The sequence below is a fragment of the Odocoileus virginianus genome, chromosome 3 (genome assembly GCF_023699985.2).
Source record: "Odocoileus virginianus isolate 20LAN1187 ecotype Illinois chromosome 3, Ovbor_1.2, whole genome shotgun sequence".
NCBI classification, from domain to species: domain Eukaryota; kingdom Metazoa; phylum Chordata; class Mammalia; order Artiodactyla; family Cervidae; genus Odocoileus; species Odocoileus virginianus.
Genome location: NC_069676.1, coordinates 91,993,654 through 92,012,860, shown reverse-complemented (window position 1 = coordinate 92,012,860; position 19,207 = coordinate 91,993,654). Strand labels below are relative to the sequence as shown.

At 46.7% G+C, this 19,207-nt stretch overlaps 1 protein-coding gene across 1 annotated transcript in view; it reads right to left on the bottom strand.

Moving 5' to 3' along the window:
* Positions 1-3,673: 3,673 nt before the first annotated feature.
* Positions 3,674-19,207, bottom strand: part of RGMB (repulsive guidance molecule BMP co-receptor b) — a 28,233-nt gene continuing 12,699 nt past the window's right edge. Inside the window, exon 5 of the mRNA XM_070465852.1 lies at positions 3,674-7,085. Coding sequence (XP_070321953.1) covers positions 6,420-7,085 — 666 coding nt within the window. The 3' untranslated portion in view covers positions 3,674-6,419. The remainder of the gene's footprint in view (positions 7,086-19,207) is intronic.

Below are 19,207 nucleotides of genomic sequence, written 5' to 3'. Positions count from 1 at the left end.
GTGGAATGTTCCCAGGCGTCTATATAAAAATTTACTTCTAGAAACAGCTCAAGGGTTTGTGAGTTCCTAAAAGTAAACATGGGATTCCTAGGTGGCTCAGCGGTAAAGAATCCGCCTGCCAAGCAGATGTGGGTTTGATCCCTGTGTCAGGAAGATTGCCTGGAGAAGGCTGGGGGGCTACAGTCCATGGAGTCACGAGACAGTCATACGTGACTTAGCAACTAAACAGCAAGAATAGTAAACACACAGTTCTTCATCTCAGGTACATTTTTGTGTACTGTACGTTGAGGGTGGGTCTGTACTAGGTGCTGTGCTGAGAACATTAGATGTGGTAACATCTAGTTAGTTTTATCTAAGATAAAACTTTCACGTCCTACCCAGCCTCTAAATATCACCCAAATGTCCATCCTGAGAGGACCCCGAGGATCTTATATTTTGTGCTGCCCCAGGTTATTTCACGACTGTCTTCCTCCCAAGAAGGAAGATGAACATTCGCCTGGTGACTCGCTCTGAATCTTTCCCTGACGGCAAGCCGATCGCTAGCTCTCCACGGACATCTCTGCACTGAGGGTCAACAAAGCATTAATGGCGCTGCTTCTTGGCAGCTCCAAAGAGGGTCTTGTGGGAAAATGAATTGGCTGTCCCCCTCATCCTCCCCCCGTCAGTGACTTCTGTCTTACTGCTTCCTGTTAGAAGCCTCTGGAAGCCCTTTATGCCATCCAGTAGCATGCTTTCCCTTGGCAGGGCTACCTTATTGACTGAGAGAATCCGGGTTTCTAAAATGTCATTTAAGGTAGGTGCAGTTCATACTTGGTTAATTTGTGTGTGGTTTGGTCACCACTCCCCTGGTGGCTCAGATGGTAAAGTGTCTGCCTACAAAGCAGGAGACTTGGGTTTGATCTCTGGGTCGGGAAGATCCCCTGGAGAAGGAAATGGCAACCACTCCAGTATTCTTGTCTGGAAAATCCCATAGATGGAGGAGCCTGGTAGGCTACAGTCCATGGGGCTGCAGAGTTGGACATGACTGAGCAATTTCACTTTACTTCTTTAAGTTCAGTTCAGTCGCTCAGTCATGTCCGACTCTTTGCGACCCCATGAACCGCAGCACGCCAGGCCTCCCTGTCTATCACCAACTCCCGGAGTTTACTCAAACTCATGTCCATTGAGTTGGTGATGCCATCCAACCATCTCATCCTCTGTCGTCCCTTCTCCTCCTGCCTTCAATCTTTCCCAGCATCAGGGTCTGGGTCTTTTCAAATGAGTCAGCTCTTCACATCAGGTGGCCAATATATTGGAGTTTCAGCTTCAGCATCAGTCCTTCCAATGAACACCCAGGACTTATCTCCTTCAGGATGGACTGGTTGGATCTCCTTGCAGCCCAAGGGACTCTCAAGAGCCTTCTCCAACACCACAGTTCAAAAGCATCAATTCTTCAGCGCTCAGCTTTCTTCACAGTCCAACTCTCACATCCATCCATACATGACCACTGGGAAAACCATAGCCTTGACTAGACGGAAGTTTGACAAAGTATATCCAATCTGGTAGCAGAATGTTTCCTCTTTTTTCCCCCCTCTTCTTTTGAAGTTGGTGTTTTCATTATTAAAATAAAAATGGTCCTAGAGCTGTCACCCATCAAGAACCTTCAGTTATAAAACATGGCCTGGTTGCTTTCTTCTGGCTGGAGGTTTTTTTTTGAAAATATAATTTTATTTGTTATTGTTGGCTGTGCTGGGTCTTCCCTGCCATCCAGGCTTTCTCTAGTTGCAGAGAGTGGGGTTACTTTCTAGGTGGGGTGCTTGGGCTTCCCATCGCACTGGCTTCTCTTGCCACGGAGCACAGGCTGTGGGATGTGAGGGCTTCAGTAGTCGCAGTGCTGGCTGCCTGGGGTCGAGCTGCAGTTCCTGGGGTCTAGAAAACAAGGCTCAACCGTTGTGGTGCACCATCTTAGTTGCTGTGTGGCATGTGGGATCTTCCTGGACCAGGGATCGAACCCATGTCTCCTGCAGTGGCAGGCAGATTCCTTACTACTGAGCCACCAGGGAAGCCCTGGGTCATGTTTGATGGACCTACTTTAACACATTTTAGTTGACAAGGCTGGTTTATTCAAGTGGTTTGAACGTCATTTTAACGAGGCCAGCGGCATATGCTCCACCTCTGTAATCGGTCAGTGTATCCTCCTGGAGTCTGAACGCCCAGAGTCTTTATAAACCCACACAACCCTCGCAAGGAAGAGGGGACACAGAGACAGCCCCCCCCCAAGCACACAGCTCAGACATCACATTTAGGGCCCAAGGGACTGCGTGTTCTATTACTGAGTTGATAGTGTTAAGCATCATGCTTATTGGAGGTACTCTGGGCAAGAAGAACAGTAAATTCAAAGGAAAATACCTTCGAAATGAAAATGTGAATGTGGCTCATCCAATTAAAAGACATGTTGAAAATGGATGGAGGCAGAAACAATATGGTGAGCTAGGGAGAGAAATAAAGAACTGGGAATTGCTCCCTGCTTCTTGGATGTCTGGATTACATTCTCTGTGGGGGAGATGTTTCTTGGTTCACATGCAAATAAGATCACTGTGGGAACAGGGGGGAAACTGAGGCAAAAGTATCTTGGCCCAGAAAGGACGGCAGCAACAGCAGTGCCTGCGCTTTATTCCGGGTGATTATAGGCAACAGGATGCTGCTAAACACTGTGGCTACCGAAATAAAGAGAGAAATTGAGATAAAAGGATTCTTAGAATTTGTTAGTCACCATTGGCTCTTCAAGACAATAATGACTTCTTCTTAAGGCTTTGGACAGCTGCTCAAATTTTCAATCCCTGAAAAGCTGGAGGTCTGGATGTCAGTACAGTGAAGAATGTTTTTCCTCTTAAGTGTAGATGTCACGGTTACATAGATGATTTCTTAGTGTTTGTTCAGTACAGATAAAAGCACTAGGTACTCGGTGGTTATAACACTGTCATCTTACTTTGTGTGGGTGGTTCAGTTGATATAATTTTCCTTTTCTATTTATTCTGAACTACCACACACAAACACCACATGTAAGGATTAACTTTCTCTTTTAAGAAATGACTCCGTCTGTTTTCCCCAATCAGAATTTGCCCCATTTAGTATTCTACCTTTTGGCACTAACAGTCCTTTTCTGTGCCTTCCGTAGTTTGGGTTTAATTCTCTCTCAAGCTTCTCTACCCTTTGGCATGTCTTGAACAAAGACCAAATTGTGATCTTGTGATGTCTCTTTCTGGAACACCCAAGAAGTGAGAATTTACTAAATGTTTACAAAGCCAGAAAATCCTGCCCAATATCCTCCCCACCAGGACTAACGAAGTTGCTGCCATCCAAGCTGGCTTCAAGAACCAAATGCAGGTTCCGTGCTTGCTGGGGACCAAAACTCACCCTACAGAAAGACCTTTGGGGTGATACCAGTGGTCTAATCTCACAGATACTGACTTACTTCCAACTGCTTAGAAATTTAAAAAGGAAAAACTATAGTAGTGATATAGTTCCTTAGAAATTAAAAAAGGAAAAACTATAGTAGTGATATAGTTCAGAAAAGAAATGTGGACTGGTTGAATGACTCATGGTCAGTAACCATGAAGTAACCCCCTCACGCCCTTTCTTCTGCTATTTCTCCGCTCTTCCAGCAGGTGTCACCACAGTCACAGAACAAACATTCCACAGCAGGGTATGTAACTTTATTTTTCTACCATAATAATTTAAAGTATTTACACACTGCACACTCACTGTTTTACACAGATACTTATTCATATACCTATGAACCACATCTAAAGATTTCTTTGCAAAGACGACACAATGTGGGGGTTTCTGAGCGTAACAAAGAGAAGGGAAGAACAAAAAAAAAAGTTTTGAGTCTTCAGACAGCCATGTGGTGCATCTGTGAAAACCAGTGTGTTCTCACAAGGATAAGCTCCCCCAGAGGACATCCTACCTAACGTGTGAGTATGACCCAAAACGCTTCTGGTTAAGAGGGGGATTTCAAAAACCAACATGTGCAAGGAGCATTTTTTTCCCCCCTAGACTTTCTACGAAAGAAACAGAAGAAAATAAGCCAGGCCCTTCTCTAGAGAAATACCTGTATTTCTGAAACAGTTATCCGTGGGGAAGACTTCAGAGTCACAGAGAGACACTGACTGCAAAGGGAAAACAGCCAAATCCACTGGTACTAAGAGTTGTGATGCAACCTTTCCAGGTAAAGGATACGGCAAAACCACCTGGTTTCCTTTTCCCAGCTATTCGGAGAGGTGGTTGTTTGCTGAAAAGGACACAGGTATGTTACATCATGTACACACTAAACCCAGACATCGTAGAAAACTTCTACCGTTTTCCACCTTCAGACTATTTGCACAAAAATAGTGGTTAGAGGTACCCTAAATACTTTTCTCCCGCATTCTACTCAGTTACATAACAGAAGTACTAGCTAACTACAGCTTCTGACCTGGGCACGTGATTCCGTAAGAGAACAAACGCAGTCACGGTTCACAGCTGATGGAAGGCAGGCCCCCATCCGGCTTTGATACAAGGATAACAGGTTTGGGGTTCAGCTCTCTGGTGCTGCATCTTTGCCCAGTAAGAGGCAGGACGCCTTCGGGATCTTCCCGGACTGGCCAAGATCATTCTCTCGTACATTGGAAGATGGACTCAAGAGAAGCTTTGCCACCTCTGGTGAATCGACAGCTCCATGCTGTGACCGACAGATCAATTCACAAAGAAACAGAACTTTCACTAAGGGACATCCTCTTTGCTACCAAATCTGACAGTGCACTCAATCAAAAGGAAGAAATTAACCTGGCCAACTAAAACTACATACAACCTTGACCCAAATCTCTGTGGCCTTTCAAGTTCACCGTCTGTTTCCATTTACGCAAATGATTCAAGTACAAACTCTACCACTAATTCTTGGAACCAGATATTTACATTTTAGGTATAACAATAGAAACCTACCTATCCTGGAGTTCCTGTTCTCAGCTACTGCTCTTGCCTTTGGGTGTTGGTGGTTTTAAAAGGTGCCAACAATGAAGGGATGGAAGAGGGAAGGCGTTACTCGTGTAGCTCGGTGAAATCGCTATAAAGTTAAATGAGCAACCAGTAGTCACCTACGCATATTAAGAGGGAAAGTGATTAAATCGAGAGGCCACGTGGGGAGCAGCTCTGGTCCATGAGAATGTCTGACGACCCAGCACCCAGTCAAGCTGCATACAAGGTCAGGCCAAGGAAGCATTTCTGTGGTCAGCACCCCAGTCCATCCCATCACACACATGCGCAAAGTCGGAGGAAGCCCACGGTGTGGGGCAAGGAAGAGGAAACCTTTGTGTGATGGGATCTGGGTCTTCACATGAAAGAATCTAATACACCCGAGTGCCTGGGCTCCCCGCTCCTACCCTGAGCCTGGGGAGGGCTTACTGGGTGTAGACACGGGTAAGTACAAGCCCAGGCAGCCAGAGGCGGCGGCTGAGAACGCGGTCTTGTACACATTACAGAGGGAAGAGCAAGGCACGATCGCTCCACTGAGGTGTTTGCACTTTCTTTGTTCAATGTAGCATGGAGTTAAAGGAGTGAAAAGCGACAGTTTGAGCAGGGAATGGGGGATGACGAAAGTCCGAGCGGGCTCTAGCAAGATGCCTGCCATCTCCTTACCCGTGGCCATTTCGAGCCCCTCCTGACCTAGAAAAACAGCAGTTTCATACGGTTCAACCTACCACGTTCTAAGTGCTCAGACGTAACAATCCTAGTTAATAAGAACCGTGCTAACGTTCTCCCCACCCACTGAAAACGAGTGGCAGATGTCCAGGAGGGACAGGGCTTCCTAGAATCAGTGTTTAACAGCCAAGAGCACCTGTCGGCGGTGGGGCGGGGCGGTTCACAATCCTTCCACGTGGAGTGCGGGCAGGAGAAAGCTGGGCACGCGGCGATGGCCAAGGCCGGGAGGGCACCGCCAGCACGGGCTGCAAACGAGGTCGCCGGTCCTCTTCCGAAGGCGCGCTGCATACGGTGTCTGTGCGCGTGTACTATATACGTACTGACCAGGTACACACATAAATATTTAATATATAAAAAATAAAGTGCTTTCTAACAGGTCCCCGGGCAGGGACGTTATAAAACATTTCACAAAACTGCAAAAAAAAAAAAAAAAAAAACCCAAAACAAAAAAACAAAACCCAAAATCGGTAACGGTCCAAGAACACTACATCCAACATTACGTGGAAAACAGCCAAACGCGATATGTACAAATCAGGTGGGCATCCCGGGACACACGCATCCTGCATCCTGTCATATACATGGTATATACATATATACTCTTTTTACTCAATATATTATGACAATATATATTTTTTAAAAATTTTGTTATAGACAGGAGGAGAAACGGAACAGGGTAAAAAAAAAAAGAAAAAGACAATCCCCTACAAAAACACACGGATCAAGCATGTGAGTCCCAGACTGACAGACCACAGTGGGCGTCCACGGGGAGCCCCGCGGCCGCTGCTCGGGAAAATATGCCAGCGCTCCTTCCTGGGGTGCAGCGCCTCCACGTCCTCCAGGGCGCTGTGCGCGGCGGCCGTGAAGTTGGCGTCGCCGGTGGTGAGCAGGTCAAAGACGCAGGACTGGAAGTAGATGTCTTTCACCGGCATCCGCTCGTGGCACCGCGCGCTGGCCGTCTCCAGCGTGTAGCCGGGCCAGGCCGGGGCCGCGGGGCCGCGGGGCAGGCCGGGCCCCAGGATGGCGGACACCTGGCCCTGGCCGTCGTCGATGCGCTCGCCCAGGGGGCAGCCGGTCACGCACAGCTGCAGGTCCTGGCTCTCCTCGTAGGCCATGGCCAGCGCTTCGGGCATGCGGATGGCCAGCGTCAGGTAGCGGCCCAGCTGCCGCACGAAAACCGTGGTCCCCATGTAGCGCGCGTGCATCTCCACCGAGCGGCCACTCTCCCGCTCCACGATCCGCAGGCTCTTGGGGTCGCCGTCCCCACCGCTGGTGCTGCCATCCACGAAGGCGGCCGGCAGGTCATCGGTCACGGCTTGGTACACTTTCTGATCTGTACACTCCCGGTGCGCTTTGAAGATGATGGTGATCTGTGGGGGAAGGAAGGCGGACAAAGTTTTCACACAGATGGGAGGGAGACGGGGTGGGGGTGGGGACGACAGCATCCTTGGGCTGAGAGAGTTGCCCTTCGTTCTGGAGGCTGAACGGGCTAGCAACACAATCTCCCAACTCAGCGTATCTGCTTCTGCCTTGCAAATGAATGGTGTCACTGTTAGCAACAATTTTAAAGGCCCTATGTATTCATTGGAAGGATGGATGCTGAAGCTGAAACTCCAATACTTTGGCCACCTGATGCGAAGAGCTGACTCTGGAAAAGACCCTGATGCTGGGAAAGATTGAAGGCAGGAGGAGAAGGGGACGACAGAAGATGAGATGGTTGGATGACATCACCCACTCAATGGACTTGAGTTTGAGTAAACTCTGGGAGTTGGTGATGGACAGGGAGGCCTGGTGTGCTGCCATCCATGGGGTCACAAAGAGTCAGACACGGCTGAGTGACTGAACTAAAGTGATGTATTTGTGTTTTTTTTATTTATGTGGACTTTTTTTTTAAACTTTTTATTTTATATTGGAGAACAGCTGATTAACAATGTTGCGATAGCTTCCCCTGGACAGCAAAGGGACTCAACCATACATATACATGTATTCATTCTGATGTGAACCATTTTTTAAAAGTCTTTATTTAATTTGTTATGATATTGCTTCAGTTTCATGTGTGGTTTTTTTTTTTTTTTTTTTTTGGCCATGAGTCATGTGGGGTCTTAGCCCCCTCACCAGGGATCGAACCTGTACCCCTCTACACTGGAAGGCAAAGAAATCTTAACCACTAGACAGCCAGGGAAGTCCCAAAGTCCTATGTGTTTAGAATGGAAAACTGACACAGATCTAGAGAGTGTGTATCAGCAAAAAATTTTTATTTTCCTAAGACAGAAAAATGTTGTTGTTGGGATATAAGGCAAGTTTTATTGATCATTTGTATCCTGTCTCCTTCCAAAGAAAGATGAATTGTGGTAGATAGCGCTGAGAAAAAAAGGAAGAAGATTCCTTTCTGAGTGATGCAGATGCTCTAAGTGGCTTCATGAATAATAAACCTACCAGAACTGTGATTTCTAAAAAGTTTCTCCCTTGGACTCTAAAACAATATCGTATGACTCATCACTACAAACTGAGCTATGCACACACACACTCAGGGAAGAAAGAGAAAGCTGAGCAGGGAGCCAGCCCAGCAACAGCTACCAACCATGTGCCTCAGGAAAGGTTCTCTGCGTCTCTTAATCGAACGTTTCACATGACCGGCTAATCCTTGGGACAGCGGAATCACTTGGCAAGTGTGCTCCCAAGCACTGGCAGAGAATAAATACCCTAAACCTAGTTACAGCAAATGTTTTCCCCAAACAGCACACTGGCCCTTCAGCTTCTCAGAAATCTGTTCCCCAGTCAACTCTCAAGTCTCCAAATTAAGCAGAAAACTCGTGGAGAAAAAAAAAAAAATCTGATAATACAAAAGCTTCCCTTTAGTGAACTTACTTTCTTTCCTTAATTAGAACAGTACTTAGAAAAAAAAAAGAACTCTGAGCACCTTCACCTCCAGGATCCTGGACATCTCTGCCACAGGGGATAGAAAGATGCTAAGACAGATAGGGGCTTCTGGGTCACACAAGGTGGGAAAATGTCTCCCTCCCCAAGGGGGGGTGGGGACAACATTTTGAGATTTGAGTTATTGTCTGTAAGTGAGGTAATGGCTTATTATGCTTTCTTCTTGAAGAAAAGAAAAAAGTATCAGGTGACTTCAGTCAGGGAGGAAGGGAGACAGGCCAAACACTCTACAAATTACTCTGGATGGAGGCAAAGGGCCACCTCCTGCAAGGGGACTAATCAAAACAATAGACCCTTGTTAAAAAGGCTGCGGGGCCTCCCTCCCCACCCTTCTCCCTACAAGCCCTCCCCGCCACCCTCGGGTTCATGTCTGAAGGCTTTTCCCCCGGCCCGGCCAGCATTTGCTCACGCTATTTAATTCCACATGTTCCCACTGGTGTTACTTGACTGGAATTTTCCAGCCATTTCATTTCACTTCAGCCAGTTGTAAAGCCAGATCCGAACCAGCTGTGGCTGCAGCAACTGGTTAAATTCATATCCGTTGTTTGCAGCTGCAACCAAAAGCCAGACAATGCATTCTGAGAATGCCTGGTGGCTCCCTGCCTAACTACTCTGAGCCACAATTTAATTTCACGACCAGCCTTCTCACGTTTCAACACCTTCCTAACAACCTGAAGGAGGTGTACCAGAGATGATTTCAGGAAATTTGCTGTGCATCCAACCATACAACCTTCCAGAGCGAGTGGGATGTTTTGAGCTAGATATCTAATGGGACTATAAAATAGATTTATTTGGTGACTCTAAAGACAGTTTGACAAGTGCTTTTTAGAGGCAAGCTGGGATCTCTTGGAGGTGAAAAGACTAATTCAAGTAAATTCTGCACCTGAAAGGACTGCAAGTTAATACAGATGGCTACAATAAGAGTAACAGGACTTTTCATACAGCCGTTATCCTCATTTTCAACCAGAATATCCAAATGAATTCTTCTACAACAGTTAAGCCATTTGTCATTTCAATCTAACAAACCTCAAATTTAAACCAACTTGGCCTTATTTGCAAGAATTAAGTACTTTTCAGTTTGCCTTAGGAAAAACACAGAGGAATTAGTTTTGTTGGGAAAACACAGCAGAGAAATCCAATTCCAATGAAGTTTCCAAAAAAGCAAGCAAGGGTCAATATTAACATGGATGGAATAGCTCCCTGTCTCATCAAGTCTCTGCTGTTTTCATTAAAAACACCAATTCCAACTCAGGAGTCATTTCAAACACCTCTCACGTTATTGTTCTCTGCTCTACCTGTGACACCAACAGGTAACTCCCACACCTCTAGAAAATCAGGTAAAACTTAAAGCTTGACCTCTGTACTACTGTCTACACTCACAAAATATTCTAGTTTACCTAATGAATTTTTGTCGATCTGTTGAATTTCCTAGGAGTGATATTCTCTACAAGACAATGAAGTTGACGTTCTCTAGTTCCTCTGTTAGGTGAGATAATTTGCTTTCAGAGTCTATGTATAGAATCAGCCCTTGAATCAAGATGTTGAGGGTAATGAATTAACCTCAAAGCTTGAGAGAGGTTTCCTGAGTGGTCCTCTGTAGTCTAAATAGATACTGAAGAGGCACCTAGAGATATAAGCAATGAAAATGTAGCAAACACTAGGTAACAGTACCTGACAAGTCTTGTAAGGGATTTTCATCCCTCATGCAACTCCAACCTGAGGTCCTAAAAAGCAAGCACTCAGCCAGGAAGGGCCAGAAATTCATTTTCCATTTCTATTCTCCTCTTCAGAAAAATTAAATAAAATTTATTCACTCTCAACAATTCTTACTTTAAAAACACTCAAATTTTAATTCAAATGTTTGGAAATTCCACACGTTTTCTATTTCCAACTAGCAGCTATCAGAGGGTCAGAATAGGACATTCAAAATCGTATTCTAAAGCTCTTAAACAGATAACTAAAAAACAGCTATGCTCTTTACTTTCCCCGCCTCTATGAACTGATCCATATGCTGTAATAACTCAATTTGGCACATCTGTTCTCTGCCACACCATTTATTATTGATGGATGGCATTTCTGTGCATTTAAAACATCAATGCCTTTTGTTAAACCTTCCCTGCCCAGCTCCTCCCAACCCCCACCTCAGACAAACTACTCCAGTCTCCTCATTCATTTTTAATGCTTCACTCCCTGAGATCTTTACCGCCTACTGGGTCTCTTAGGAGAAGCAAGACAGCAGCTACAAATCAACCTTTCCACATGTGAAAGGCAATAAGGATTTAGGGTTTGTTGTGAAATGCCAACACTGAGAGGCACCTGCCTCTCCTTTCCATCAGGGGGGAAAAAAAAATGAACTAAATGAAAGTGAGGTCACCCAGAGAACCAGGCAGTGCCTCGCCAATGCACAGAGCTTCTCCAAGCTCGACGGCCTTGCGCAGTGCTGTGCGGAGGTTTTCAAACAGCAGAATTCCCCACAGGCTGTGCCCTGAGCTATCTGTGCTTATCATTCCTCAGAAGAAACATTTACCAGTGTTTAAATCGGACCATTTTGGCACTGCGTGTGTGGGACCTTACTGGAATTCTCTTAATACCAGAACTGGGACTTTTATAGACAAGGGGCTCCAGCTCTTGGGTTAAGATGGGCCAGCAAACCAAACTGAAAATCACAGGAAATCAGCCTGGAACACAGGGAAACCCAATGTTGATAGGTATCTAGTTAAAATTTTGCTTGAAAAAAAAAATTTTTTTTTTTTTTGCTTGTGTTAAGAAAGCTAAGATTAATTTTATTTCATGTAATTAGCTGATGTGTCTACTTCCTCAGATCCTCTGGGTGCAATTATAGGTTGAAAAAAACAGATGGCTGTGGGAGAAACGAGAGAACGCTGTGCCCACGGCCTTTGCACTCACCAGGCCAGCAGCGTACAGCCTCTCCTTAGTCCTCAGAGCTTGAGCACAGAGGAGATCGTTCCTACGAGGGCGTGTGTTTCAAAGAAATAAACACATGTGCTCTATTGCCAGCTCTAAAACACATCATCTTAACTGGAGGGGGCCAATGTTTCTCAATGCTGAGAAGTCCGAGACTAGGAAGCTCCGAAGCACTAAGGAAGGATCTCGGTTAGGCTGGGGAGAACTCTGGATTTCACTCCTTTTTATGAGGCAGGAAATAAAAGCATATTTGTCTAGAATAACTTTCTGTTTGAACAATTTCATACAAAGCCTAGGAGAGCACATGGACCATACTTAAGGAGGTCAGTAACTGATGTCATGGATCATTTTCCTGAAAAACTAAAAACAAACAAACAAAAAGAAACAAAGAAAAAAAATATCTGCGAGGAAGGCCTGAACTCAATGAAACAAATATAACTTCACCACTGCAACTCAGCCTAGCATCAGCTATCTACCTACAGGGAGTCTGAACTCAGCATCTACAAAAGCACAGTTTTAAGTCATTTCACTGGGCCAGGCCAAGACAGCTAACAGAAAGACAGCCGTACGTGTGTCTCAGAGGAGGGTGGCAGAAGAAATTTCCCTCTGGACTCCTTTTCGGGCTTGAGTGAGACTACAAAAATCTCTAAGCTCCTAAGGATACCCAGATAGGTTTCTCTGTCCTCTTGGGTTCTTTCCACCGAACTCTGCGGTAGCAGCACTCACAGGATTCCAGACACAGAGTGGATCAGACTTACTTATTCTTCAGGGCTGCCCTAGGTAATACATGCAGGAACAAGGGCTGCCTTGGCTGCTGGAGGGGTTCTTGGCAGCAGCTGGAGAAGAGAAGAAACCCAAGCAGAGGAGAAGCACACCCACGGCTGAGGCTGCTGGGTGGTCCAGGGGGGAAGCATTAGGCTCGGTGGCTGGAAAGAGCATGCGAGAGAAAGAGAGAGAGAGGGAGAGAGACAGAGAGAGAGAGAGGGAGAGAGGGAGAGGGAGAGAGAGAGAGGGAGAGAGGGAGAGAGGGAGAGAGGGAGAGAGAAGCAGGCGGCCCAGGGATGATACATAAAAGCGACAGGCAAAAAAAAAAAAAAAAATGTCGACATCCAAAGAGCAATTTTTGTACACTTAAAACAAGGAAGGCTGGAGGCATAAATAGGTTCAGAGGCAGGGAAATGGGCCAGCTTCCTTGTGCAGACCAGTGGCACGAGGTGCTGAGTTTACAGGGAGGAGGGGAGGCCTGGGGTGCCTTGGCCGACCCGGCACCCGGAGAACTCCAGAGGGACCTTCTTGCTTGTGCCTGGTCTCTGCACTGTGAGGAGGCCTCGCTAGACTTCTAGATGGGAAGTCAGGCGCGTGGGGACAGTTTTCCAGGCCGAGGCTGCCGCTGCGCTTTGGAAAAGTGAAAGTGAAGTTGCTCAGTCGTGTCTTTGTGACCCCATGGACTGGAGACTACCAGGCTGCTCCATCCATGGGATTTTCCAGGCAAGAGTACTGGAGTGGGTTGCCACTTCCTTCTCCAGAGGATCTTCCCGACCCAGGAATCGAACCCAGGTCTCCCATATTGCAGGCAGACGCTTTACCCTCTGAGGCGCCAGGGAAGCCGCTGTGCTTTGGACCAGAGGCTAAAAGGGGCAGGAATCTGTCCTGGCAGCTCTGGCTTTCTGGGATCCCCCTCCTAAGGGGGTGGAGGGCGCGGGCACACAGACCCCCAGGCTCTCACAGCACCTCGGGTGAATGCTCTGGGCCGAGGTTCAGCACAGCTGTTTCCCAAACCGACGGGGATTATCAGGAAATCACAGCCCCTTTGATCGTTTTTCAGTTTGGGGAGGTGATTTCAAAAGCAAAAGGGCTTAGAGGTCTCACAATGCACTCACATTCTGTCACTTCCAAGTTCAGTTTCAGGTTCCCAGGGCTATTTAAAAAAAAAAAAAAAAGCAAAGCCCACTCAGGAACAAGGTGGTTAGAGGTGGTGAACATATATTCCAAGAAGCCAGTTAACTGGAAAGTTCCAAAACAATATCCTTCTGTCTTCATTTTCCTGAGGCAGGGAGTGGGGAAGGCATGGACCCCACATAAACACACATGTGTGCTTGTGTGTGTACTCACACCTCTAAAAGGAAAGAGCAAACACTGACACCCTTTCCAGGGGCCCAGGCAGAGCAGATGAGAAGTTAGCCTTTAAATGCTGGCACATTAATCCTATCCGCAGTGTGCACAAGTCAGTTCCAGCAGTGAGACAACCTCACCAACAGGAGCTAAGGTTCTTTGGGCTCCGGCTCTTAAAATAACCAGCTCACTGGGACGTGCTGAGCTCCTCTCTCCACAGACCCAATTTCATCTGAAGTTCTTTCTAGACCCAACAGCAACGGGCTTTCACTGCAAGGCTTCCCCGTGAAATTCTGCATCTTCGATGTAGGCTGCCGTTCTTGTTATACTCAGGACAAGCTGAGCAGCTTAAGAAGTCCTGAAGTTACCCCACCCAGGAGAACACCACATCCAAACCGGTGGAAGAGCAAGTTCTACGTGCAGTCAAAACAAATAAAGACGAAACGGGTAAGGTAGCAGCTTCCATTGTTCGCCACTGTAGGTATGACTCTTTACATGCCACATTCCGCAGGGGCAGAAACTGTTTGGTTAGCATTAATTGAAGCCAACAGCAAAAAAAAAAAAAAAAAAAAGGAAAAAAGTTACCAACCATCCAATGTTCCCTGCTTGCCCCTTCCTCTCAAAATGTTGACTCAAAGAAAATTTAACAGGGCAGAGAGAGACATTTGGAAATGTGACAGAAAAACAAGTTCTAACTCTCAGCTGTGTATCAGGCTTGGCTGGGCGCCTCTGGTTCAAACTCTGGAGGAGGGTGGGTTTGCTTTGCTCTGGGCAGAGGCCCAGAGCACTCGCAGGCAATTCTGGCTGGCCCAGGCAGGCGCTGGGCTGCGGCCACTTACACACGGCGCATCCCCAGAGTCCTCGCCATCCTTCCAAGCCACGTCTGGGAAGGAGACGCTGGCACAGACAGGGATTCGAAGTAGAAAACTGACAAGGTACACAGAGACAAATTTCATACATTTTTAGGCAGTTTTCTTAGATGTTTCTTCCAAATACACTTTCACCTGCAGGCTGTCTGCTGAAACTATATGAAGCGAAGTTGAATAGTTTCTGGGCTAAGACCTTAAAATCCAGTATAAACCAGAGCTATGCAGGAAACAGCAAAGGTCCAACAGGAATACTACCACCTGGAACAACTATAGCTGATTTCTGTTCTTCTAGAAACTATTCTTTTAATATTGTCTCTACAATAAAGAAATTCAGGGAGGATAAGGATTATCCAAGACATGAGTCTTAAAGATGAGAAAGAACCCTGAAAAATCAACTTAACTAAGAATTGGTGATTCTGATGGTCAACCACCCTAGCAAGCTTTTGGGTATTAAAGATCAACTACCTTTCAATAACAGCAACCAGGGTTCCAGACCCTGCTAGGGTATCTCAGAGGAGTGAGGAAATCTGGGTGTAGGTGAGGGCACACCTTGACGGCAGGAGGTGAAAAGGGAGATGGGACCGTGTCCTAGGAGTAAGAAAACTGACCTGAGACAGTGGTCAGTGGGCAGTGTTATGGCCGAGGTACAGCAGCCCATCTCTCCGGCCCAACCTCCTGGTCCTGACCCCCCGAGGCAACTTGCAGCACTTGGAACCAGCCTATAACGTGGGCCCCCAGTGTTCTGAAAAGAAAGCCTAAAAACAGCCCCCCTCCCCCCCACCCGCCCCCGCCAAACCCCATAATTCTCCATGACACGAAGGCAGCAAAGTTTAGTTATGAGCTTAGACTAAGGCAGAAACTACATTCGGCATCTCCCAGACACGATAGGCCCTTCAATGCTTGGGGTTTCCAATGCAACACTAAATAGCACATTTTATCAGAGAAATGAGCACAGTATACTGCACAGGGAGCTAGACAACTGCCAACTTCTTTTCCATCTGTTCTGCAATATAGCTCAACAGTATATCTTAATATATCTTGCAACTTTTTTTTTGAAAAACACTTCTGCAAAACAAGGAGGGCCAGGATGAGATGCAAAACTTAAAGATGGCAAGAGTTATCTGTATTAACAGATAATCATAACAAAGAGCAATCTCAGATTTTAAGGGTTAGTTACAATCAATCTGCAAGGCATCTTGTGCGCTCCCAGAAGGAATCTATATTCTCAAAGAATAGTGTATTGCCTCTGTAACAGTGTTGCATGCAAGGACAGTGTCCATGTATTCAAAACCTAATTCTGTACACAAGAGGATGAGGCATCTTCCTTAGTGGACAAAAATAAGAATGATGACCACTGTGCAGCTCAGAGTCTCCATAAAGACACTAAAAACATAACTGGTTACAAAAACTTAGCTACAAAAAAAATCCACTAGGCTTAGGGTCAAAAGAGGACAGATTCCCAAAGCCTGATCCAGAGATATGCCTAAAAAAAAAAACGATTGCTGGAAGGCTCTGCAACAGAGGCACGTCTGGCTCTGACTTTATAACCAACAGAGAATGGCCCAGAACATTGGTTTATGTGCCCACACTCTCCTGCTGAACAACAGGGCATGCTCAGGGGCATCAAAAGCAGGAGAGGACCCAACTCGTGCTCTAGGACCCTACAAGGGAAGGGCATTTTATCACCAGGGAACACTGTGGGCAGCAAGCAAGAATGGAGCCCAGGAACTCAAGTATCTCCAGTATCATCAGCCAGCGGCGATTTCCAGGAAGATGTCCCAGCAAGTAGCCAGAGCTCCAGACGTACAGATATTTATGGACTTTGAAAGACAGGCTCTCTTCTCGTGCTCTGGATAGCACAGAGCCCTGCTGCCCGTGGGCTACTGCGGCTGGGGGCTCATGGCAGCAGCAAGGACGTGCGAAGCACCTGAGTGTCCGCTCACCTGGCTTGGTCAAGCAGAAGGAACACACCTCCTCCCCAAACCAAAGTGCCTGAAGGTAAACCACCTTCTCTCCCTAAAGGATGAAGTACAGGAAGATTACTGAAGATCTATGAGGGATGGGCTGTCATCTCAATCTCCCTTCCTACTTGTAATTTTGTTTCCCTGACTTTGAAGAATAGGATAAGCAAGCTAGAATGTTGAGAAAGGACATGATTACATTGAAACGAAAGGTTTGAAAAACAAAGCAAAAGTACACAAATTATTTGTACAAAATAATTGCTAGAAGTATTGCCACTGTTTGTTGGTTTAGTCGCTCAGTCGTGTCTGACTCGCGTGACCCCATGGACTGTAGCCCACCAGGCTCCTCTGTCCATGGGATTTTCCGGGCAACAGTACTGGAGTGGGTTACCATTTCCTTCTCCAGCGGATCTTCCCGACCCAGGGATCGAAGCCTGGTCTCCTGCACTGCAGGCAGATTCTTTACCAACTGAGTTACGAGAGAAGACCACTGTTTAGATTTGTAATAAATGCATCCTTGAAATTTTTGGGAAAAGGAAATCATTTTAAATGTACCTGAAAGACGAGATTTTCATACATGCTACTAGAACTCCATTTGTGAAGTGCACAATCTTTTTATGAAACAATTCACACCAAAAGTGCCTTCTGCAATCATGGGCCTCTACAATTCCTTCTTAGATCCACATAAACAGGGATACATAGATACACAACATGAAGTTGAGACTGAGGGGCAGGCAAAGAGAACGTACACTGCCCAGCATCCTCTACAGATGATCTGGTTATTTATCTGTGAGGCCCAGGAGAGAAAACAGCTCTGTATTCCCTGGAGCCCCAAATACAAGCAGTGTTCCTTCCCACAGAGCCAACCCTGCCCGTTCTCAGCCCGTCCTCTATCCTATCTTCTGCAGAGCATCTGCAGGCCTGAAGCCGCCCGCCTCTCACAGCCAAAGGTGGGGAAGGTGGCCCAGCGCAGACACGGGTCTCAGCAGAGGTGTGTGCAGGTGTGCCAAGGAGCCCTGGCCGCCCCCGGGGTGGGGAGGGGGGAAAACAGCCCCAGTGTCCCCTATAGGAACACATCGAGCTAGCCAGGTGGCCGAGCCCACAGACTCCGGGGACAGCAGGGAACCGGACAGGCTGGTGCTGGGCACAGCCTGGAGCCTCAGCCCTGAGAAGGCATACCTGCGCACACAGGAACGGGGAGAGGACGTGGACCAGGGAGATGAGGCCACACCCTCAAGCACTGCAGGCCTGGCCAAGGAAGGCTTAGCCAGCAGGAGGAGAAGGGACGACAGAGGATGAGATGGCTGGATGGCATCAGCCACTCAATGGACATGAGTTTGAGTGAACTCCAGGAGTTGGTGATGGACAGGGAGGCCTGGCGTGCTGCAGTCCATGGGGTCACAGAGTCGGACACGACTGAGTGACTGAACTGAGCAGAGATGACTTCATTTTCCTTCCCTCTGTTGTTTAGATTTCTTTCCCCTCCAAGCTTTGTCTTTCCGTGATGAAGGAAACCTGGGTGTTCAGGGGGCAGGAAGAGCTCACAAAGACAGCCTTGAAGATGATGGCCTGCTCAAGAAGCCCATGGCCCCAGGACTGAGTTGCCTGGCAGAATACCCGAGTCCAGGGCTCTACTTCAGTGCTGAGGGTGGTGGGATGAATGGCTGCTTAGATACGACAGTTTTAGCATCACATTTTTTTCATGGCGTGTGTGTGTGTGTGTGTGTGTGTGTGTTAGCCACTCAGTCGTGTCTGACTCTATGGGACCCCAGGGACAGTAACCTACCAGGATTCTCCAGGCGTGAATACTGGAGTGGATTGTTTTCATTGCTTAGAAATTTTTAAAAAGTTTTATTTTGGTCCTGGGTACAGCAAAAGGAATTGCAGGGCAGGATTTTAGGTCTTTGTTTGGTTTCACCAGCAAAGGTCACATGAACATGGAGAGAGGCCCTCAGACAGTCACCTTCACATGCTTTTGGGGGGTGTTGGAGAGAGTTACAAAAGAGAAAAGAAAAAAAACAAAAAACAAGCAGGAGAGGTCAGGGAGCCCTAGAGTAATCTGTTGCTAACAGCATGGTCACCAGATGTGGGACGTGCCTCCCCATAGGGTAATTAAAGACCAAACATTCTCCTTGTCTGCTTGAATTTATGTTAAAAGATAGATAACTTTTTCCTCTCTCTTTTCTGGAAAGGGTAAAACCTTTGATCCTCACCAAAGTGAGGGAGAAAGCAAATTGTACTTATGTATTTACTAAAAGCTATGATAGGTTCAACCACAACTAAAATAGAATGATCTAAAGTACTTCAGTGTCAACTGACGCATTCATATACTATGAATACTCATAAGGCAACCAGCTATCCCCAGATATTTTCAACATGACCAGTAAAAAGTACAGAATTTTGAAAGGCTGAACACCAAATCAGAGTGACATGTGACTGGATAGAAGGCTTGGAAAATAAACCTCTGGGCTTGTGAAAAGAAACAATACAGCTGACCTCTGAGCAACAGGGGAGTTAGGGGCAATGAGCCCTGTGCAGTTGAAAATCCACATAGAATGTTACAGCTAGCCTTGTAGATCCAGGGTTCTGTACCCAAGGATTCACCCAACCAGGGATCATGCAGTAGTGTAGTGTTTACTACTGAAAAAAATCCACATATGTGGACTGGCTGGGTTCAAACCCATGTTG